The sequence below is a fragment of the Thunnus thynnus genome, chromosome 7 (genome assembly GCF_963924715.1).
Source record: "Thunnus thynnus chromosome 7, fThuThy2.1, whole genome shotgun sequence".
Taxonomy (NCBI): Eukaryota; Metazoa; Chordata; class Actinopteri; order Scombriformes; family Scombridae; genus Thunnus; species Thunnus thynnus.
The window spans coordinates 11,948,042-11,971,285 of record NC_089523.1 but is presented as its reverse complement, the minus strand read 5'-3'; the positions used below and the strand labels follow the sequence as shown (position 1 = coordinate 11,971,285).

The 23,244-nt window shown below is 39.7% G+C and overlaps 2 protein-coding genes across 6 annotated transcripts; one reads left to right on the top strand and one right to left on the bottom strand.

Moving 5' to 3' along the window:
• Positions 1 to 1,232: 1,232 nt before the first annotated feature.
• tubd1 (tubulin, delta 1) lies at positions 1,233 to 6,776 on the top strand. The gene is made up of 8 exons (XM_067594393.1): positions 1,233 to 1,555; positions 2,155 to 2,302; positions 3,230 to 3,446; positions 4,208 to 4,439; positions 5,419 to 5,583; positions 5,699 to 5,827; positions 6,045 to 6,228; positions 6,535 to 6,776. Exons 1-8 carry the CDS (start codon positions 1,405 to 1,407, stop codon positions 6,638 to 6,640), a joined length of 1,332 nt encoding a protein of 443 aa, XP_067450494.1. The 5' UTR covers positions 1,233 to 1,404; the 3' UTR covers positions 6,641 to 6,776.
• A 219-nt stretch (positions 6,777 to 6,995) lies between these two features.
• On the bottom strand, positions 6,996 to 23,191 carry vmp1 (vacuole membrane protein 1). Of its 5 annotated transcripts, none has more exons than XM_067594397.1 (12): positions 22,926 to 23,191; positions 22,382 to 22,554; positions 21,885 to 22,017; positions 21,401 to 21,491; positions 20,840 to 20,950; positions 15,092 to 15,259; positions 14,647 to 14,778; positions 12,776 to 12,856; positions 12,556 to 12,672; positions 11,151 to 11,212; positions 9,344 to 9,443; positions 6,996 to 8,627 (listed from the first exon to the last, which is right to left on the bottom strand). In XM_067594397.1, exons 2-12 carry the CDS (start codon positions 22,446 to 22,448, stop codon positions 8,484 to 8,486), a joined length of 1,206 nt encoding a protein of 401 aa, XP_067450498.1. In that variant the 5' UTR covers positions 22,449 to 22,554; positions 22,926 to 23,191; the 3' UTR covers positions 6,996 to 8,483. The 5 variants fall into 5 exon arrangements, with proteins under 5 accessions (XP_067450498.1, XP_067450499.1, XP_067450495.1 ...); XM_067594398.1 differs by having other exon boundaries at positions 22,382 to 22,477; XM_067594394.1 differs by having other exon boundaries at positions 22,370 to 22,554; positions 22,926 to 23,187.
• Between the last annotated feature and the right edge of the window lie 53 nt (positions 23,192 to 23,244).

Sequence of the window (23,244 nt, the reverse complement as noted above, 5' to 3'; positions counted from 1 at the left end):
TAATTTTTCAGGTGTGGTTCAGAATTTTTCAGTTTCAGTTCTGCCACCAAGTGTATTTTACAGGGCTGCGTCCCCATTAACCAGTTACTTTTGAAGGGACAGGTCAATAGTAAGTTGTTGCACTTTAAGACAATTAAAACTGAAAACTTCTGAACAGAAAGATAAGATAAGTTTACACTTTATTGATCCCCCAAGAGAGGACATTTGTGATGTCACAGCAGCAAAGATAGATAGCATAACGAAAGTAACCATCGACAACAAGAAGATAAACACACTGTTGTACAGACTGATAGTCTGATGGCTGTTGGCACAAAGGAACACCTGAGCTGCTCTGTTTTGCACCTGGGGAGAGTAAGCCTCTGCCACAGCTCCTCATAGAGGGGATGGGAGGGATTTCCCAGGATCTTATTGATTTTTTCCTTCGTCCTCCTCTCTGCCACTACCTCCAGACTGTGCAGCGTCAGTCCAAACACAGTGCTAGCCTTCCTCACAAGCTTGTTGAGGCTGTACAGCTCCCCGGCCTTGTTTCCGCCTCCCCAGCACACCACAGCAAAAAATATGTGCTGGCCACCATCGACTGAAAAGTTGCCCCTCCAAAGGGTCACCAGATAAATCTGAGAGGTCGTGAGATGATAAATGGGAGAGGAAAGAAGAAAAAACAAAGTTCTGATACACAAATCTGTTTTCAGTTTTTGGACTTTTTCTCTAATCTTTGATTTTTGGCGAAATATTGGATCATTTGAATATTTATTGAAATGAAACCATGTGAGAAGTTTAGAAGGAAAAATCACTATTTGGTGGAGCTGTTAACAACTAATAGATGTCTGAAATGTTACCCCGACTACACACTGCTTTTTGTAAGATGTCAAAAGCCAAAAAGGTTAGAAACCACTGGTTTCATCTTTAACAAGGTGTTGTATTTAAAAGTTTGTTATATTATCTTTTGTGTCAAATCTTCATCTGAAAAGTAACTGAAGCTGTCAAATAAATGTAGTGGAGTGGAAGTATAAAGTAGCATCAAATGGAAATACTCAAGTAAAGTACAAGTAGGCTACCTCAAAATTATACTTACGTAGCCTACAGTACTTGACTAAATGTACTTAGTTACTTTCCACCACTGGTTATAGAGTGAACAATGTCATGAATGGGATCACTTTTGCACTGTGAAGCTGTTACAGTCCAGCAGGTGGCGGTAACGCGACACATATGATACCAGCCGCCATAAAACTCAACAGAAGTAGAAGAAGAACTTCCGGTGGCGGCAGTTCATAAACACTACTATAGAAACTGTCGGCTCGGTGGCTGCAGTGATGAAGTGTTTGATCCAGATCGTGGATTCAACAGGGAGCAGCAGACTGTCTGGTCTCACAGTCTGATCGGGAGACTGGAGTCTTGGGTGTAAACATGTCAGTAGTAACAGTTCAGCTCGGTCAGTGCGGTAACCAGGTGGGTCAGGAGCTGTTTGACATCATCTGCAGTGATGCTCAGGAGCCGCAGAGGAAAACATACAGTACAGCCAGCTGTGAGAGGTTCTTCCATCAAACTACACAGGGAGGTGAGATCCTCCTCTCTGGATTGTGTTGTGACTTTCTATACTGTGCATGTGTTTATGTGTCACTTATTAGGACTGAGACAGTCGACTAAACGATTAGTTGATTGATAGAAGATCAATTGGTTTTTGATAATTAATTGTTTAAGCCATTTCTCAAGCAAAATGACACTGGTTCATAAGTTTCCAGCTGTTCAAATGTGAGCATGTGCTGCTTTAATCTGTTTAATATAATTATAAGTTGGACTAAACAAGCAATGAAAATCACAATGTGCATTTCTCAGTATTGGCTTGTTTTTTATAGACTGAACAGCTATTCAAATTATCTAATAGATAATTGATAATGAAAGTCATCTTTTTTTAAAAATTAAATTTATCAAGTTCCCCCCCTCCCCCCAAGAGGAATAACACTGAACACAACATGTACAGACATGGTCTGGACAATTAGATGGGATAGTACCACCATGATGAAAGCATTTAACAAACTGTGCATCAATATCACACATTCAGCCACACATCAAGACTGTGGAGTTTGTCCAGTTTAGTGTAACAGACTGATGATAAGCTCGAAAGTCATCTCTCATATGTTTTTCTCTTTTAACCAGAGCTTGTGGCGAGGGCAGTGCTGATAGACATGGAGCCCAAAGTCATCAACCAGAGTTTAACCAAGGCTGCAAAGTCCGGCAGGTGGAAGTATGGAGACACTTCATACTTCAGCCAGAAGCAGGGCTCTGGAAACAACTGGGCTAATGGGTAAGGAAACCTTTCATTCCTCCCTCTGTTTCTGTAGAATAGTGGAAATATTTCCTTACTATTTCCTCTAGAGCTGCAATGATTAGTTGATTAATTGTTTCGTTTCCAACAATTAAATTGATTGACCACTATTTTGGTAATTGATTAATAATTCTCAGTCATTTTGTAAAAAAAAAAAGTCAAAATTCTCTGATTCCAGCTTCTCAAATGTGAATATTTTCTGGTTTCTTTAGTCTTCTATTATAGTTAACTGAATATCTTTGGGTGAATAACATTTTTCACCATTTTATGACATTTTATGGATCAAACAACTAATAGATTAGAAAATAATCAATAATTAATTAATAATTAAATATTTGTTAGGTACAGCCCCAGTTTCCTCCACTACTGGCTCTTTATCCACTGTTTACAGATCAAAATCAGACTGCTGTTGTTACAGTAATGATAAACATTGTCAATCAAACCTTATCATGTCATTTTGTAATCATCACGTCAAATCAATCCCAACTCAAGGTTTTTTCTGGAGCTTTCAGCTGTATCACACCGTCTTCATGTGCAGGTGGGATTTGTTGAGTTGTCATGGAGATGAATCTGTTGATATGTGAGCTCAGTAGCTGTTAGCTGATTTCATCAGTGACACTTTTAGGACTTATCGTATGTGTTGGCCTTTAAGATAAGCATCACAGTTAGTATTTAGTAGTGCGTGGATCTCGAGTTGGGATTATTTTGTCAAACTTCTATTTCCGATCTGAAGAATGAGCTGCTCAAATCAAGTCAAAAGTAACTTGTAATCACATTGTTAGCCTTGTGTGTATTTTTACAGATGTGATCAGCAACACAAATGCGAGAAAACAATCATCCTGTGTGTAGAAATGAATGTCGAGGGTGAAAAACTAATCTGGTTATGTGCTTCTTGTCTCACATTAGGTTTTGCGTCCACGGTCCTTGTCACAGGGAAGCGGTGGAGGAGTTGGTGAGGCGAGAGGTGGAGCGCTGTGACAGACTGGCTGGGCTCATGGCAATGATGAGTGTAGCAGGGGGGACGGGGTCCGGAGTTGGCACCTATGTTACTCAGTGTCTCCGAGACATTTACCCCAAATCCTTCATCCTCAACCACCTCACCTGGCCGTACGGGACTGGGGAGGTATGGAGACGGCTGTCAGTGTGCTCAACTATTGACTTATTGTCTTATTTGTTAGCATTGCTATTAGCTTTTTCTCTTATTCTGTTCTTTCAGAATCAGAATCATCATTATTGGCCAAGTACGTTTATGCATACAAGGAATTTGACTCTGGTTTAGTGGCTCTCAATCTACTTACACACAACAATCATCAGAAAGATACACAAGGACAACAAGCCCAACAAAGACAATTAAACATAGACATTAGGGCAGGGCAATATATCGATATTGTGATATGAGACTAGATATCATCTTAGATTTTGGATATCATAATATTGTGATATGGTGTAAGTGTTGTCTTTTCCTGTTTTAAAGGCTGCATTATAGTAAAGTGAAGACTGTTCTAGATTATTTATCAAGAATCTCATTGTGTAAATGTTTTGTGAAAGCACCAATAGTCATCCCTACCATATTGTCGCAATGGTATTTGGTCAAATATATTGTGATATTTGATTTTGTCCACATCGCCCAGCCCTGATAAACATATCACTATTATGTACAAACAAGTGGGTGTAAAAATAGATACATAAATATAAAAACAAGAAGTGGACAACAACATACAGTGTCTATGTACATGTGAAACTATAAACAGGATACAAATAGCGTAAAGGTGTGAAAAGTGCAAGGAGTGCTAAAAAAAAGTGATGTGGTCATGTGCAGTATATGCAGCCTGCTCAAATATACAGTAATGAATGAAATGTCTATATGTAATTGCATGCTTTCAGGTGATTGTCCAGAACTACAACTCTGTGCTGACGCTGGCACACCTCTACCAGCTGTCAGACGCCATCCTGGTGCACGAGAACGACACGGTGCACAGGATCTGCAGTCAGCTGCTCAACATCAAACAAATCTCCTTCAGCGACGTCAACAGGGTTATCGCTCAGCAGCTGGGCGGCATCCTGCAGCCCGCACTCACTGCCGACTCCCATGGAGTCTACAGCAGAAATCCTCTGGGTGAGAAAGGCCAACACACACACACACACACACACACACACACACACACACACACACACACACACATATATCAGACCAGGGTCACTTTTGGGGACATTACATAGACTTGAATTCATTTCCTGGAGACTTAACCTAACCCTAACCATAACCATAACCACTACTTGCCAAACTCAAACAATAACCACTGACCCAAAGATCAGCTTTTTCCAAATTGGGGACATGGCTTTTGTCACCAGTTGCACAAACCATCTCCAATTAACTGGTCCTAAGTCTGAAATTTGTCTCCAAAAGTAGCCTATGACGGACTACACATACACACACGGCAGCTTCCCACAGGGCTGGATTTCCTGGAATATTATGGGATAATAACAGCCATTCCCTAAACAAAGTAAATAGTAAATTCTTAAATAGTTTGTTTGACAGCAAAAAAGCAGAATGCATTTTGTAGCTTGTGTCACACATTAACACATCTGGAACCCAGATGGTTCAATTCATCAGAAAAATGATGTTAACTGTACAAATATGACCATGAGACTCATCGTACATAGCAGTTAGTATCTATTTTGTTTTCAATTAGTAGTTATTGTAATTTGTGATGTTTTACGTTTTTTTTTTACACAGTCCCTTACAAATACATTTAATAACAAAAATTGTAGATCTCAAGTGAAAAAGGAAATTAAATTTGACACATTCATTGTTTATTGTTGTTATTGTGAATGATAATCTATTTTGAGATCATCCTGACAAAATTATGAAATTTTAAAAAACACTATGGAAAAAAAACTAATAACTAGATAAAGGAAAAGCTACTTAGATAAAATATAACAATAAGGAAATTCATTTTAAGATATTTCAGTTCTAATTACCACGTTCTGTCCAGTTGAACATTTTATTAGATGATTTCCGATTGCTTACTGTAAACCACTATCACAAGCCAGCACTTCTTATCCTTTATGATGACATTTTTGATTTCTCTCAGGTGAGCTGGTGAGCGCTCTTGTATGCCACCCAGAGTACAAGCTGCTCAGTGTGTGTACCATCCCTCAGATGCCCAGTTCCTCAATAGCGTACAGCACGTTCAGCTGGCCAGGTCTGCTCAAACACCTGCGACAGATGCTCATCTCCAACGCCAAGATGGAGGAAGGCAAGTTTTTCATTTGCTGTTCAGTTTCACTTCAACGCGTTCAACTGGATACTATTGCAAGTTAATTATTAAGTTGTTGGATACGCTTTAGAGGATCATTGTTGTTTGTTGTCAGGTATAGACTGGCAGGTGCGTCCACTTGCCGGCTCTGAGAGGACCAGGAGTCTCACAGGTCCCAGTTTTAACACCTCTCTGGCCAACCTGCTCATACTGAGAGGCAAAGACGTCTACAGTGCAGAGACAGGTCAGACAGATGGCTGAAATGTATTGATTTTATAAAAAGAATCAATGGACTGACTAGATGAAGTCATGCTTTGATTCTTTTTTTGATTTCACCTGATAAATGTTGAGTTGAGGGAACACAGAAAAAGGTTTAAAGAAGTATCAACTTTTCCATTTGATGTATTTTAATGCTTTCAGACTGTGCAGATCAAAGGATGTGAATTGTGTTCTGCTTACAGGCGGCTTTGAGGACCCAGCCCTCTACACCTCCTGGCTCTCGTCAGGAGAAGCTTTCAACTCGTGGAAATCCCCGGTGCCTTTTAATAAGTATGAAAAATCTGCTACGCTGGTCAGCAACAGTCAGGCTCTGCTCAAACCGCTGGATAACATGGTGGGAAAAGCCTGGAATATGTTTGCCTCCAGGTGAGTCAGTCAGAAGACAATGAAATGTTACTTTTAAGATAAGAATGTCTACTGTATACAAAGCTGTGTTTTGTAAAGATGAGTAGAAAATGATCCTTTTAATAGCGTATTTGTGTAAAAAACAGATTCTGAAGTTTGTGTAGTGCACTAATAGATGACATTCAAGTTAAAGGGAGAAATAAGTGATCACTTTTGACTCAGTATGCAAAATATAGCAGTCAGTGAATATGAACGTTCAAATTTAACTTTATGAGAAAAGCTGAGAACGTTTTAATTGACTCTCCTCTGTTTTCCCCAACGTTACAGGGCTTATATCCATCAGTACACTAAGTTTGGGATCTCAGAGGAGGATTTCCTCGACAACTTTACATCTCTAGAGCAAGTTATCTCCAGCTACAGTCAACTGTGCTAGTAGTGAAGAAAAATAAAGAGCACCTCCTTACCTTTGACTGTCCCTTTGGACTTGAAGTGGACAATAACATCATGTGGGACAATGCTGATGATTTATTAAAATGGAATATGTAAATAAAACAAATGGTTTATTTTAACAGTATTGTTTGGTTTAGTGAAAGCAAATTTCTTGACTGAGGCAATTTCTTTACTGCAAAACTGCATGATGACACTTGTTTAATAAATGTGTATATTTGCCTTTGCACAAACCACTGGTGGGACACCCATTCACTGCATCATCGAAGCCTGCAGCAATTATAATTAATATCAAAAGGATATTCAGTAATTATTAGGAATGACAAAAAAGAAAAGTTGCATACTTTCATCACTTTATTGTTCACTAATTTTACATAGTGGTATTTCCAGTATTGGGATGATCAGCATTAAATCAGAGCAGCACTAAAGACAGACCGTTGTATCCACAAATGGACCGGTTGAAGTGCAGCCTCAGCCGAGCAGCTCCAGAATGATTGCTGTAAGCCCACAACTTCAGCCAGCTTACAGACTGTTGTCGCCGTAATACTTTTAACAGCCAACACCAGTCTGATAAGCTAGCTGATGGGGTGGGAAAGCAGTGTCCAGGTGTGACATGACATTTCAGGCAGGACTAATCCCCAAAAAACAGGGAGGATCTTGGAGTCAGTTAATTTTTTTTTAGCTTTTAGCAAACTGAAACTTTACCGTGAGAGCCAAACTGTTCACTTACCTTAAAGATGATCATTTCTAAGAGGAAGTTATACATTAGCTTTGTCATGATGGTTAAACATTTCGTACAACAGTTTTTAAACATCACATGATCACAAGAAGGTTTAGCAGAATCGACACATAGAAGTTGGTCTCGTCCTATAAGAGAATACAAAAAAATGACAGACTCAGACTTGGAAAAGTGCCACGATTGACATGTTTTATATATGATCCGATTCCAAGGTCCAACCTAAATGTACAGAATAGAAATGGGGACTATTTAGCTGAGAGTACAATGTCACTTTACAAATGATATCACTTTTTCTTTTTTTTGTTTTGGTTCAAGTTGACTCATGTCCACACAGACCATTAGAATAGAAATACATCTGAGCATACTGTCAAAAAGATATTAAGATATTTACACAATGTGCAAACCATCAATACCACATGTTTTAAGTTGATATTGCTTTTTTTTCTCTCCATCTTTTAAGTTCACAATTCCAGAAACAAAAAAAAGACTAATTGGTCTTATTGTCTAACAGGACGAAAACATGAGGGAAAAAAAAAAAATCAAACCCTGAAAAGAAAGACCATCCGTAGCAGTTATCTTGGCAGCACGCTGTACAAACAAACCCAAATCCATTCATACATTAACGTTACAAAATTAAATAAAAATCAAGTCTATTAGTCAAGAACTATATTCAAGGGAAGTCAGGTCTTCCCATCTTGCATAAGGCATAGCATCTGATGGGCCCTGCCCGCACATAGCAGTCACCACCAAACCGCAGCTTTACTTCTGAGGTCAATGAATGGGTTAATTTAACAAAGTAAAGATCAGCAGTCGCACTACACACACCTAAGAGAGTGAGATGAGAGGAAGAACTACAAAACCTGAAGGAGGGACAAACAGTAAACAGCACATACATCCTCAAAAAGCACACACACCAACAAGTAGTGCCTGCTTTTTTTCTTTTTTTTTTTTTTTTTGAGCGTTCAGCCTCGTTGAGAATGGATGAGGGTGAGGTTTGTTGTTAAGTTGTGAGTGGCTGGTGCTGAGTGGAGGGCTCTCAGCGGCAGCGGAGACTCAGTCACTTGGATGTTTGTACCGCTTTGTCTAGTCATCACTTGGTCTTCTCCTCCGAGTGCCTCTGCTGCTGCAGCCGCTTGACGTAGCTCTGAGCCATGGAGTTGACGATGGAAATGACAAAGTAGCACACCATGACCAGCACCACCTTCTCAAACACCCATGACAGCCAGTTCTCATCCTGGAAACCCACAGTGAAGGTGGATATGCTATTAATTACTGTCATACATTACAGTTCATGAGCACACAAATCCTGGTTTGACAGTAAAATGTTATGAATATTACATGCATCCTGCACTCATGACAGTAGTAAATGGTTGGGAGAAAATGGGATTCAAATATAAAGAGAAAAAGTCCCAATTTAGGGAATTTAAGTGATGTGTTTTTCAGCAGACAAAGACTGATGTAAACTCAAACTTAGACTGATAAATCTGCATATTTGTCAGCTGATTAATAAATAAGAAACTGCAGTACAGAAATGCTAAACATGTTTGAGGTAATCTAGAAACAGTCGCTATTACACAGTTTGTCCACCAGAGGGCGCTGAAGTTCATCTTTCTAATGTAAAATGTAAAATGCTCAGTACATATAAATTGTAAATTGTTAATAAATGAGCTAAAGTGATGAAAATGTTTATTCTGTGTGCTTATGTAAAAATTAAAAGCCAGCCAATGTTGTTTTTTATAAATTCTGAAATATCGACATATGTACCAAAAAACTTCCCAACTCTGATGCTGCTGAGTGCATTAACTTGTAGCGAATTGGGAACATTTTATGAAACCTTTCCAGTGCGTGATTTAAAGCACACATACATAACATATAGTTGTTAATCTTAACAGATAAATACATTAATAAAGCTACTACTTTGGAAATGGTAAAATAATGGATTGTTCTTACCGCTGGTGCACTGCTCCCAGCATGGTGCAGCTTGTTCCTCTGTGCTTCCAGGTACTGACTGAAGGGCTTCTGGAGTGATGGTCCTACTTTGGGCACAGACCTGACGTCGATCCCCACAGAGCGGCAAAGAAAAGAAGACATGAGAGAAAAAGAGGATGAACATTTTTTTCCACTTACCCTTTAAGCACCTTTCCTTAGACCGCAGCTTCAGACTCTAAATACTTTTTTCCCTATAAAGAAGCTCAGAGAGCAGTTCAGGAAGTCTTTTCTTTCCCTGAACACTACACAAAGGCTCCCACTTATCCACCAGTTAACCAGCATCCTTGTAAGAGCTGCTGAAGGCCCCATCCTACATGTGGATCCTATCTCAGAGTTTCTATCTCCTCCACTTGGTAAAGTGATCAGGAGCAGGCAGCAGAGAGGAATGAAGCAGCAACTCTTCAGCCCTCCTTTTATACTCCTTAGCTCTCTATAGGCGCTTGTGTCAGCCCCTTCAATCAGGAAGTGAGTCGACATGATGTCACCACCTTTACCACCACTGCCTTCTGGGTGGAAGGACATCTAATCAGGGCGTGCTCATGTCCTTATTAGGCAGGGAGGATCAGCTCACAAGGGGGCCAATCATAATAGATACCATTTTATCAATTCACGTCATATAGAGGACGCGTTGGTACTGTAATTTTAGCAGCGGTACAGTTTAAACACTATCTCTAAAAAAGGTGCCAAACTTATCATTACTGTGACTGAAAAAAATATACTGCAGGCTGTAGACATTCACACACCGTCTTCCAGCTGCATGGATTCAATTCTGTCCCTGGTCAGGACATAAACATGCTGTCTAGACTTAACTAGACTAAGCAAAATAAGAGACACAATTTACTAAACACCCACCAAAAGGGAACTGGGTAATTGCTGATTTCAAATAAAATCTAACTAGTTCTGTCTGACTCATTCTTGTTATCTCGTGTGAACACATGAATAAAAAGACACACAGCATTTACAAAAAAAACATCCTGTGTTAGCATTGATGTACCATTTACACACATCATAGCGAGTCACCAAGAGCTGTCACAACATCGTGGGAAAGAACCTTCAGCTTTAGTTTAATAAGAAAGAGACAAGTATGACAAGAGTCTGAGGTCCTGATCTTATCAATTATATACATGGAAGTAAGTTAAAACAGCAAATAGATCAATGAAAACTGAGCGACTAATCCCAAATCATGAAATAAGCATGAAGTCTGACTAAAATCTCTGGTTTTCTTGGCTCTTTGATTCATTAAATTTCATAACTTGACTCACAATAAATATTAGTGAGTGTTTTTAATAATTTCAATAGTTAATTTTAGCATCTAATATCTTTAGTTAATTAAAAGCAACATTTGAAATTTGAGCTCAAATGAGCCAAATCTGACATTAGTTAAAACATTAGTCACAGTAACTTTTCTTTCTGCTTTGTCTGTGATCGTGTTTCCCGCCTTAATGGGGCAACTGTGTCTCAGTCAAAGCTGAACTTGGTGAGTCAGATCAACATGTTGTGGATGGGACCTCACACGCCTGACCACCGGTGCTGCTGCAGAGATGGATTGTATGCATGTGCGTGTGTGTGGGTGGGTGAGGGGACTATTTTTTTGTGGAAAATTGCAAAAAGCATGCACATACACCCCCACAGGGAAAGCATTTATTCAGACACGATCCCCGCATCGGTGGTCAAAATGGATCTGAAAATGTTTACAAATGTGCTGCTAACCACAAAAACCAGGGGAAAGATGATCACTGTTCACACACATCGAGACAAACACACTTACCCAATGAGTAACACCATTTGTTCCACTATGTGCTTGCTGAAGGTAATGATAACAAATAGTTTCTGTTGGAAGCGAGAGAGAGTGAAACATATTAGCGATTTTAAAATACAGAACATACAATCACGCTTATATCAACATAATTTATAGACAACTTTAGGAACTTTAAGAAAAGTGTTTTACAGGACAAACATTTAAACAAAAACAGTGATACAAAATAAGGAACAAAAGATTTTAAAAATTTAAGAATAACGTCAAAGATGGATAGATATGATAGTTATTATGATTCTTATTTTTAGGGGTACAGCTGTGATAAATTGAGGCCACATCTGCCAGTATCCACAAACACACTCATTATAAAACCTAAACATGGCAATATGCTAGATTCTGGGCAGCAAGGGGCTTTGTGTGGTTTGCAAAGCGCCAAAGCGGGGGGCAAAACCACAATATTCTTCTCCGGTCCTGAAACTGATCAGCTTTAAAACAGCATGACACATGGCCCCCTGGACAAATTCAGACAGGATATGACACGTGAGGTCCAAGGGGTTTAAGGTACAAAAACAACAAAAAAAAAAATAAAGAGACCACCCCCCCCCCCCCCCCCAGGCGTTTACCGTCTGCCTTATTTCCTTCTCTTGTGTCTACCTTCTCATGTCCGATCTCCATCCTCCCTACATAACCGCCGCTGCCCGACGGGCCCCTTTGTCTGAAAGGTCTCAGAGTGAGATCACTGGCTGGTACCACCAAGAGATGGAGAGGTTCACCTCAAGGTTTGTCAGGACACGCAGCGACTCACGCACAGACAGCCTCTCACAGTCTAGGCTTATATTAGTCAGTGGTTTGGCAGACTCAAAAATAAACTCCTTAATTAACAAGTTTTTTGATCTGGTGCATTTTTAAAAATCCTAACTCTTGTTAAAGACTTCTTAAAAAAAAGTCTCCTTCCTTTCATCTGCAGCCCGTGTATATGGTTTGGATGCATCCCAAAGCTTCAATCAGAATAAGGAATGCAGAGCACAGTCAGAAAGAGTTAATCAGAAGTGCACAATTAAGAGTTTCTCACAGTCACCAACTCATGATCTAGGCACTAGGCTTGATCTTATCTCTCCCACACATCTTGAGGTTGTGAGAATTGTTTGAAATGAATCAGTCAGCAAGGTATATAATTTTTTCTTTAGTGTGGATTTTTTTCACATACATTATCACACTGCTGGCAGCAGGTAGGGCAGCAATGTGATGATATAAAACAAAAGATGAGTCATATTCGAAGCCTAAATGCTGCCTGTATGTGGTATGTGCTTGTATGGTTTGTGTTAAAAAATGGAAAAAACCTGGTGTAATTTGCGGTGAAGTGACTCTTTGCTAGTTTCTATCCACTTCTGACAAACCTTTTAGTTGAGTTACTGACCTGTATATGCATCTTAATGATGGCTTTCCCAATTAAAGTTGCTCCAAAGAAGGTCCAGAAGGGAACCAGGAAATGTCCGCAGGTTATTCCAGCCAGGTCAAAAAGAGGATTAGGGATCTGAAGCACACGCATTAAACAATGTTCATAGTCTGATAAATTTCCACAGTTACAAAGTTTGATTATGCATGTGGTGCATAAGGTGATGCAAATTTCAACTTACTGAGGCACAAGCCAAGATCCCAAAGAATCCCACTTTCTGCACCATACGCTGGACTCCCAGTTTTGCTCTTGTGACAAAATCCTACAAAAAAGATGACAGGAAACAATTTGAAAACACACATTGCAGTTGCAACGCAACTTTTAAACATACATTGATGTCTCTGAACACATAATCACCCTTTACTTCTTTTCTTAAAATAACTATGCAATACTTTACTAAACCATTCTAAACCAGACATCAGTGCTGTCTGCGATGTTATTACAAGAAATGAGTGGTGGTGAGAGAAGTGTGGTAAAAAAAACCTGCTATTTCTGTGCACTGTGAGATTTTTTCTTTTGGTTTTGGTGGAATGGCAATCAAAAACCGTTTGGTAAAGAAGTGCCAAGTAACATTTGATCCTATCTGCACCCCTGTGGGCGTGGAATGTGTGTGGTTACATGGTGAGGATAACGGCCGATGCAGGAGGGAGATTAGAGGCATCTCACCAATGTCAAACTTGGCAGCAATTTACATTGACATGTCTTGCTTATTGTTTTGTTGGAGTGGTTTTCCTCATGTACGTACATATCACAAACCATCCTAATACAAAGATGCAGCATTGAGGTTTAACAATGACAAGTGTTTTCATGTTTCTATGCATCTTGTCTCTTGCCAGTGATGCCAAGGTATTTTAGTCAATATGTAGTCTATGCTACTAAAAATGACTTTAACAATTCATCCATGGTTATTCTTAAAATGCAATCAAATCAATCTCAGCACATTTTTTTGGGCTTTCAGTGAGGACTTAGTTAGTAAGCGCTCTCTCCTTTTATGTGTGCTTTAAATCCTGTTGGTCTACATCACTTTCTTGCTTTCGTGATTTGAGACTGCTGACTAGGCTTTTTGTGGTTGATAAAACAATGCAGGTTTTTAAGCTTTGGATTCCTCTTTTAACATACTTTGTGTGGTAATAATTTCAATGAATCATGTGTTCTGCATGTTGTCATGAAACAAAATAATGGTCACTAAGTGCTTCTGACTGGTTCCGTGAGATTGTTGCTTCAGATGATCTATGACAAATGCATATGTGGATACATCCTGAATACTTTGCCGTGATGAAAGACATGTGATGTGAGGCCTCCTCGGCCTATTCGGCTGAAAGTGAGAATAAGTGATGGAGAGTGAGACAATGTACACAGGTTTGTCTGATTTCTGTTCTGTTGACTCAGCATCTGATCTCAGCAGTCTCCAGTCATGTGAACCTGGTTCCTCACAGAAGTGTCTGTCATTCAAATTAGAGGCCGGTGAAAAGAGAGAAGGAGGGAGGCAGAGAAAGCGAAGCCTGAAGGATGATTTAAGGGAGAGCTGTGCTCAGGGTGACTCACCCAAGAACAGACAGATTTACTGGAAGTGGAAGGAGGAGCTTCACTGAAGTCACATGGCACTTTGGGACCAATCACTGTTCAGTGGCTCCATGGTCAGTTGTGAATTATGAAGATGAGGCCGAATCAGATAAATTAATATCAAATTGAGTGGGTGGATTAAGTGTAAACAACTATGCTAAAAGTGAAACAAATAGAGGGATATATACTTTCATTTTCAGCGTATTTATGTGATTTTTTATTCATTTTAATTCTTGTTGTTTTTATTTCAGTGACCATGTGTTTTCAGTGGAAGGGGGGTCATTGAGTTTACTCGGGTTCTTTTGAAATTCATCACAAGATGATACACCGTTCATAGAATCACATCAAATTAAAAGCTCATCTTCTTTAATCTTTATACAAAATGTTATTTGAATTTATGTAATATGATATACTAAAAGAGGAGTAAATATTGAAAATGACCAAGCCAATGGCTCTCATAACAGATGTGTATATGCTTGCAACTCTGACCTGAGCGCTCTCAGCCTGCTCCAGCATCTCCTCAAACTCCTCATAGTCTTCATCATCCGGGTCAGCGCCTGACTGACGAGCTGCTCTGGCCATGAAATATGGAGGTAGCTCTCCAATGGCAGTGCCTGCACCCTAAAAACACACACAAACAAATGTTCCACATCAGGATTTGCTTATTCATTTCACACATGAGAGACTACGCATTGGCATCAAGAACCATTTCAATTTTGATACATGCAACTGTTTTCTGAAGAACCTTACATACCTTTGGATGTTTGCCAAAGCGTGTTGAAATTGTTTAATATGATGAAACCTTAATCCTTGCACATGTTGCCAGCTATTACACTGTGACCTGCTGCTAGCACTGCCAAACATTTTTGCTCTTTTTTCCCCCGCTTTTCATTGTGGAACACAGGCTTTGCTCTTCATGAACACTATTACTCACCCACATGCAGGCCTCCAGGCGGACCTTGGACATGATTGAAAAGAGGGAGATGCTTCCCTCCAACCCCTCAACTTCAGGACACACAATTTGGTCTGGGTACGGAGGCTCTGGGAAATCTGTGGAGCCGCACTCGTATGCTGCCAGGGTCACTGATGCTATGTGAGGACCCTGAGAGAAAGAGGGGTGACAAATGAAGACAACAGACTTCTTTAATAGACGGGAAACCACTGGGGCACAAACAAAGGCTCAACGTCTAGATTTTGCTGCATGATCATCAATCTCATATCTTCAACGCACATTTTAAATGGTGAAAGGTTTTAGAGATGCTAGTAATGTGAGTCCATATTTACTCATTGTATTTACCAACTGCGTAAAGTTAAACAGAGATGTATGATTGTACTGCACATCCTTACAAGTGTATTAACGTTGAATGAAACACATGATTGAATAGTTAGACACTAATAGAGTCATCCACCCACAGCTACAGACACACCAACAGTAGCTGAGTCACACAGTCCTTGACAGGTTGGTATGTCTTCATTTATCATTGTAAAGACGTATGGTTAGGCCGAGCCACCTGGCCTCAAAAACATAAGAGGCCCACCTGTAACTACAACACAGCAACTCCATTATGCCTCCTTACTGTCTGATACAAGCAACACTGACAGCTGATGGACAGCACACAATTACTCTGCGCTGACTGATCCTCGACGGCAACTCTCCACCCCACTCTGAGTATGAGCACTATAGGGGCTTCTTTAGTTTACACAACACTGTTTCTTTTAACCCAAACAGGACTTCTCCCAACGACATTTCGTCATGTCATGACAAGTGCTTACAAGACAAAACTAAGCAGTGATTCAAACTTTTGAAACCAAACTCTGATACAGTCATCAGGCAGGCGATGCAGCGGCCCTGCAGTGAGTTTCTTTGTTCGCACAAGTCGGCAGAGCAAAACTCTTCACATAGCGGGCAGATGAAACTGTAACTGTTCAGCGATGGGTTTCATCATGAACCCATAAAATGTACCTTTATACTAATCATGCTGATTTAAGAACAAGACTACTTGGCAAAAGCACTACTAGTGGACCCTTGAAGCTGTAAAGTTCATTATAACCCAAAATACCAAATGGTTGGATGCAACAAACAATATACTGACACATTTTCACTTCTTAGAAACTTACAAGTAGTAGTTAAGTGTGTTATGGATGCATGAATGAGCTCAGCCAAATTCATGGCTGTGACACGTTGACCTGTAGCTGGTGAAAACAGGAAATTCTTGGGTGTGGTTCTTGTATGTGTCAAAAAAAAAAAAACCCCAATCCTCTGTCGATCATGACAAACAGTCAATTTCAAGGAAATCCAAACATTAGTTTTTGAGATACCTTGAGTTGGACAAAAGAGTTGGTAGAGATTAAATTATGACTGGATTGTGATGACAAAAGGTGAGGGAGTCGCCAAAAGTAGGAATCATCCTCTAGATGTCTGCACCAAATGTTATGAGAATCTGGCCAGTTGTATCTCGTTCTTGACCAAAGCAACAGATCAACATCACAATCTTCAGGCTCCATCATTAAATGAGGAAGAACTGAAACAAGCTTTAACTGCTGGTTAATGATCTGATCGATTGGCTGGTGGAGTAGACAAATCTACAGGTTCAAGCAACCATCTACCCACACACCTCTGTTCTTAGTTGAACCACAATACTATAACTAGAGTTCAGCACTAGAGTTCAACTCAAAAACATGATGATTAATGGTAAGATCATGCTGGCCAGTGAATCCCCTTTCCCATGAGCATAATGATCTAATCGTCTCTGTGGGGCTATCTATTAATGCTTTGGGCTTGAGGTGAATTCAGTGTTACTAAGCTGATGGGACGTGTTTTTCCCCTTCAAAATGAACGTCAGGAGTTTCCTGGCCATGGCTAATATCAACATTGAGTAGGCAGTAGTGATAGGAGCTGTTGCGCTGTGAACATGAGCTAAGTTTTAGTGAACAGAGAAACAGGAAATAGTCTTCTTATGAGCAGACAGCTTACATCATGTGGGCCCCGATGTAAGGAAATGTTTTTTCTTTTCTATGAAAATTTTGAGGATGGTCAAAGGACTTTTAGGGGTGTTCTGGATGCAAATTGATTGGGATATAGAGTGAGTCAAAAAAGTGAGGACACCGACAGCTCAACATAATGTGCCAATCCATATATCAACTTTTGTGTGGGTGACGTTCTCACCAAACAGGTATGTTGATTCCCAACTACCACACCTTAGATTAACAGCAACCACAAGGCTCTTCTGAATAAGAAACATGCTTTTATGACATGGAGGGGTTTAAAAGGGAATAGGGGGATCTAAAATGGAAGCTAAGAGAAACCGGAGACTCCAACAACAGACAAATGAAATGTAAATATCAAGAGGAATAAGATAAAGGACACCTGTATTTGTGTGAGAGAGTCAAGTCAAGTCAAGTCAATTTTATTTATATAGCCCAAAATCACAAATATGCCTCAGAGGGTTTTACAGTCTGCACAGCAAAACAATACATCCTCTGTCCTTAGACCCTCAATTCAAATAAGGAAAAAAACCCTAAAAAAAACCCTTTAACGGGGAAAAAAAGAAAGAGGGAAGAATCCTCAGGAAGAGCAACAGAGGAGGGATCCCTCTCTCAGGACAGACAGATGTGCAATAGATGTTGTGTGTACAGAGAGAGCACCAGCTTGGTGCAGAAGACAGGTGATACTGAGAAAAAGGGTGAATGAACACAGTATCGTTAGTTTTTGTGTACACATTAAACATTCAATATTTTTCCTTACACTGGCTGTAATAATGTGCTTTGTATATTGTTTTAAGTGTATACATGGAATTTCAGATTATGTTTGTATCCTACGTAATTCACTGTTTTGTGTCTTAAATCAAAATGAGAGTAGTCCCTTGAATGGCCGCTACTTCAACCGTAGAAAAATTAACACAGTTGTTGTGAGGTGTGAATGAATATATACACCAACAACAAGAAAGAAACTAACAATGAATTATACACAGATGATATCTAAGGGGCTAAGTGGTCTAACAGTAAATAAATGTTCTTTTCTCATTTCAAGTGAAATAAGGGCTGCATTTAAAAATATAATAATGTGCATCCTCAAAAAAAGTAGATTTATCATATTGGGCTCTTAGGTTGCTCCTATTTTCTGTGCCTTCAGTTCAGATTTGAGTGGGTATGTTTGCTCCAAAGACTTGTGCTCTGTAGTGGTGCTTCACGATTGCCACAGTCTCAGAACATATGTGACAAACTCCTTTTGAACTGCCCATGAAAGTATCTGCTCCGTTTTATGCACGTAACAACAGTCACTGTGTATTAGGCTCTGAGCGTTTTCAAAACGCGGGTGATCTACGCTCAACAATGTACCTGAACACTTCCTGTGTAGACACAACTGTTCACTCACTGCTGCTGCTGATCTGATAAACGTGCTGTGCTACGCTTTCTGTCCAGACACAGGATAAGAGTGTCAATTCTTGGTTAAAAGCTCTGTTTTCGCTGTCTACTTCTCTCTCTTTCGAGCACTTTTCTCTGGTCTCTCTCTGACATGCTGGAGTCAGTTGGCAGAGCCCTGAAGCTCCATCCAGACACTGCACAGAGCGGAGCAGCTCATTGATCACTGGTTTATTCAAAGTTTGTTAATATTAAACGTATCACTTGTCCAAATTGTACCAATTTCGACACTGCACTCCCTTGGGTCCCCAGCTGTACACCTGCCAAGTGTGGAGTTAATATAGTGAACAGTTCAAGAGATACGCAAAGGACAAACATACAGACAGAGATTCCTTCCTTTCGTAGATAGATTTGTATGCATGAAAATACAGGCTGGTCAAGATAATAAAAATCATTATGCATCACTTAATAGTGTAAAAAATCTTTCAAAGTAGATCTTTACCCCCCACAACCTAGCTGCCCTGAGCCTTTCCACCACCACCACTGACAAAATGTGACATTGCCAAAACAGTATAATCTTGCTAAACTCGGATGAAAACAGCACAATGGATTAGAACTGTGGGAAAACTGGTTTCCCATTCTGTGCCTACATCGATTGATTTAACTGAGAATTTAATAACTGTCCATGATTTTCAGGTCTATTGTTAAATGTGGGATTGAATGAGTGACATAATGTACTGTATGCACATTAATATCCTACGTCATCAAATATTATGCACTGCAAAGGGAAACTGTTATCAAGAAGTGGCTTTTAAAATATCTCTCTGACAGGTCCTGAATTGTGCTAGTAATGGAAATTATGATTATATTTAAAGATATATAAATTAAAATGAATGAGAAAAACTGTTTTGATAGGAGGCCAGGTTGTTCCATACAGGGGAGATGATGATGCCTACTCTTTGAAACAGTAGGCATCATTCCCTCTCCCTCCTCACACAGAGAGGGGGAAGGGAATTAGGTCACCTACTCAAGATGATTCACGGAGACACAAACAATATAAGAACCATGCTACTATTGCTTTGCAGCTAGACACAGTATATAAAGGAACAGAGCACTACTAGACAGTAGAGGAACAGAAGAACAGATGGTGAGTTACGGAGTATTACTGTGAGACATCGGCTTTAAAAAAAACAGGAAGGTCACAGTCACATCATTCCCCATTATTTCATTATAATGGAAATAACTGACTCAGTTGGCCCACATCTGCACAAGTTCTACAGAACAGAAGCCACATCATCATCATCCTCTCTTTCACTTTGATAGATTCTCCTTTTGACCACAACCAAGACAAATGACACACATTTTGTTGACTCAGTCGTACAGTCATTCTGTGACTGCCTGTCAGTTGACACTTAACTCTTGGCTGGCCTTAGACAGATAGATGACAGTTTAGACTACAGTTTGATGTGGTAGAAGACGATGAATATGGGGTGTGACACCATCCACTGGCAACTGCTGGAATAGACACACGTGGACTTTGCAGAAATGTGATAACCTAAGGTAAGAATTTTATGTCTTTTTTTGTGTGAGTATATTTCAAGAAGGACATAGCTCATGGCGGACTCGATCTTCACCAGGAGCTAAACTACTGAAAAACAGCCTGAATATTGTAGATACACATAGAACATCCCGAACCATGCTCAGCACAGCCGACCAGATAATGCTGGTTACCAGTTGCTCTTTACCGCCATCATCGCTACGCAGTGTTTGGACTGTTGAGATAGCGGCCAGATGTGGGCCAACTGAGCCAGCTTTTCCAGGAAATATGTAAAATAGTACTAGGTACCATCATGACTGTCCAACGAAAACATATAGATGATTAGATCTGAAAGTGGTTTGAGTAGAAATTTAAATATATTTATTGTGTCTGTTACATAGCTCCACTATCTTATGTGCTCCTACAGAGAATGAGGATTTATACTTTATTTTCACATGTGAAAATATCTGTTGTCTATGCGTTTAAAGGACCCCCCTCCCCTGGTGTAGATATATAAAGTTCATTCTAAGGTAATAAAAACACAACAATTCTTATTTTCAGGTGATTATACACTAATTAAAACATTCTTATGAATAATATATTCCCTTTCTAACAAGTCCATTCCGTTAGATGCCACTAAATTCAACACGCTTCACCTTTAAAACTTGTTTATTCCGACACGTATATACTGTTGGTGAGCATGTCTGTCTTTCTGTCTTCAGTACAAACCCATGTCAAGAAATGATGTGTGTACACATTTCCATACCATTATTGTTCTCTTACCAGATAGAGAAGAAATGTGTGCAGGCCAGTCCCAAGGCCTACTGAGGACAGGATCCCAAGGCCTACCCAGTAGGCACACCATAAGAACTTCTTCTCCAGGTACCGGACATACTACAGTGAAAGAAAGTGAAGAAAGAAAACCAAACAAATAATTTGGGGGGGGGGGGGGCGAATGGTATGATTATGATCAAATTAATAATTTATAAAATGTTTTAGAGGCAAACGTCTTTTCATCTTTTTTGTGCCATTTTTTTAGTTTAAATTTGCTAATTACCTGTAGTAGGTTATATATTAGTTCATCATTATAAGTGAGTTATCTAAGACGATTTTATATTAAAACTTGGTGGCCCTTTAAGTGTGACAGACCACCGCAGAGAGGAATTTGTAAACAGAATATTCAACCCACTACCTGTATGATCAAGGGTTACTTGACAACAGTACATACCTCATTAACATGAGCTTTTTCAAGAGTGACTTATCATTAACCTTTAAACAGGCTGGTGACAGAGCAATGGTGTTGATTATTAACATCTCTGAGAAAACAAATCAGCAAAGCCTTACTTCTTGGTGTGCCCCCTCAGTGTAGTAGGCAATGGAGAAGAGTGAAGATAACACCAAAACTAAGAACACTGTGCCTCGTCGCTGCCAAAGCCTGAACAAAAATGTGAAACAAAAAAGGTAAATAAGTTCAAAACATATCAAGTGAAACAATTTTGAAATGTGTTTTTTTTCTTATCTCTGTTTAAAGGTTGCCTGACATCACAGAAGCCCAGATCCCTATGTCCGGCTACTGACCGCTACTTTCCACCCCATAAATGTTAATGTTTTTGATCCATCTACTGTCCAAAACACAGTTTTTCAGGGAGTCAGAGAAATACATTTTTATAATGTTTTAGGGATGTAGGTATGCTATAACAATTAGTGAGAAGTAGAGAGTCACAAGAATAACAAATAGGACAAAAGGTCAGAAGCATCTGTGTGCATAGACATCTGGGCCAAAGTAATTCAAAACAACTGCTCTAGAAGAACCTGTTTAACTTCTTACTTAAACGTCAGTTCCTTTAGCTTGATGAGGGTCTCTTGGAGGAAGTAATGTAGTGTGGTAACAGGTCTCCTCCATAACACCAAAGATAAGCGCTCCTCCTTATCTTTCTGTCGCCTTTCTCTTATTAACGCGTCTGGAACACAAACAGAATTGCAATCACCCTGATGTACTATAATACTTGCATCTACTGGAATTACTGCATCCTGCTGAATTGGCACTTCTAAATGCATGCTACATGTAGATAGCTACAAGACTGTCTGGTTCTGCTTTTGCTCTGTCGTGTTAACCTTTGAAAACTGAAAGTAATCTCAAATGAAATCAGCCTCAAGGTTTTTGTTTATGACTTGTACAACCCATGACGTGACAGTTATCATTCTATGCCATCAGAGATTGCACAACCTGAACTTTCCAACGCATCCACTTTGGAGAGGATGCATTGCCCTTTCTACTGTACGTTTAAAATCATGAAGATCAGCAAAACTAACCTGAAGACTTGCCGTTTTGTTTTTCTTTAGCTCCTGCACGTTTCTGAGGCTGTTCGCAGCTTGCTCCATTGGCTGCCATGTCAATCAACGTTTAGCAGCTCAGGTAGTCTGGGGACGAAAGAGGGGGGAAACGACAAGTTGGTGTTTCGTTCAACAGAGTCCTCCCGCTATTGTTTCTTTGCCTGCTGAGAAAGATAACATGACAGACTCTGTTATAGTCAGACCAGTGCAATAAAATATCAATCTCAATATCAATCTGCCAATGCGAACATTTCGCCAACACGCCGGCTGACATTCAAATAACATCGTGATTATAAGGAGAGACTGACAGACAAAGCAATGAGGCGAGGTGACGTGTTACCGACAGTACCGTGTACAGTTAACGGAAATAACCGCTGTTCTGTAGGTCAGTGTGAAGTTAAAATGTGATGCTAATTACAAGTAAATCATCATCCACACGCTAACCGGTTAGCCGACATGCTAATGGCTCAGCTAGGGACGTTGGCAGTAGCTACATCAAAATAAAGATTTTAAAATCGATTACAAATCGTCTTACTTGTGGGGAGATATGGAAAAACCGTTCCTCGCTCCCGAGATTTTACAATTATACAAAAACATACGCTGTTTAACAGGAAAATAGAGCGGTGTTTGTTAAAAGTTGAATGACAGCCGTTCCTCTTTCCTGTCCTCTTGACCCGGAAACAAACGTCTGACGCTTCAAAATTAAAACTGCGCTGCTGTTCAGCCGTCAACAATTACCCTAACGAGTTTGCAGTTAATTTGATGTGGTGAATTAAACAAGTATATAAATGTACAAGTGAATTACACAAATGACATTTTCCCCTCGCCTTCAAACTGAACCCATAACCTTCAGC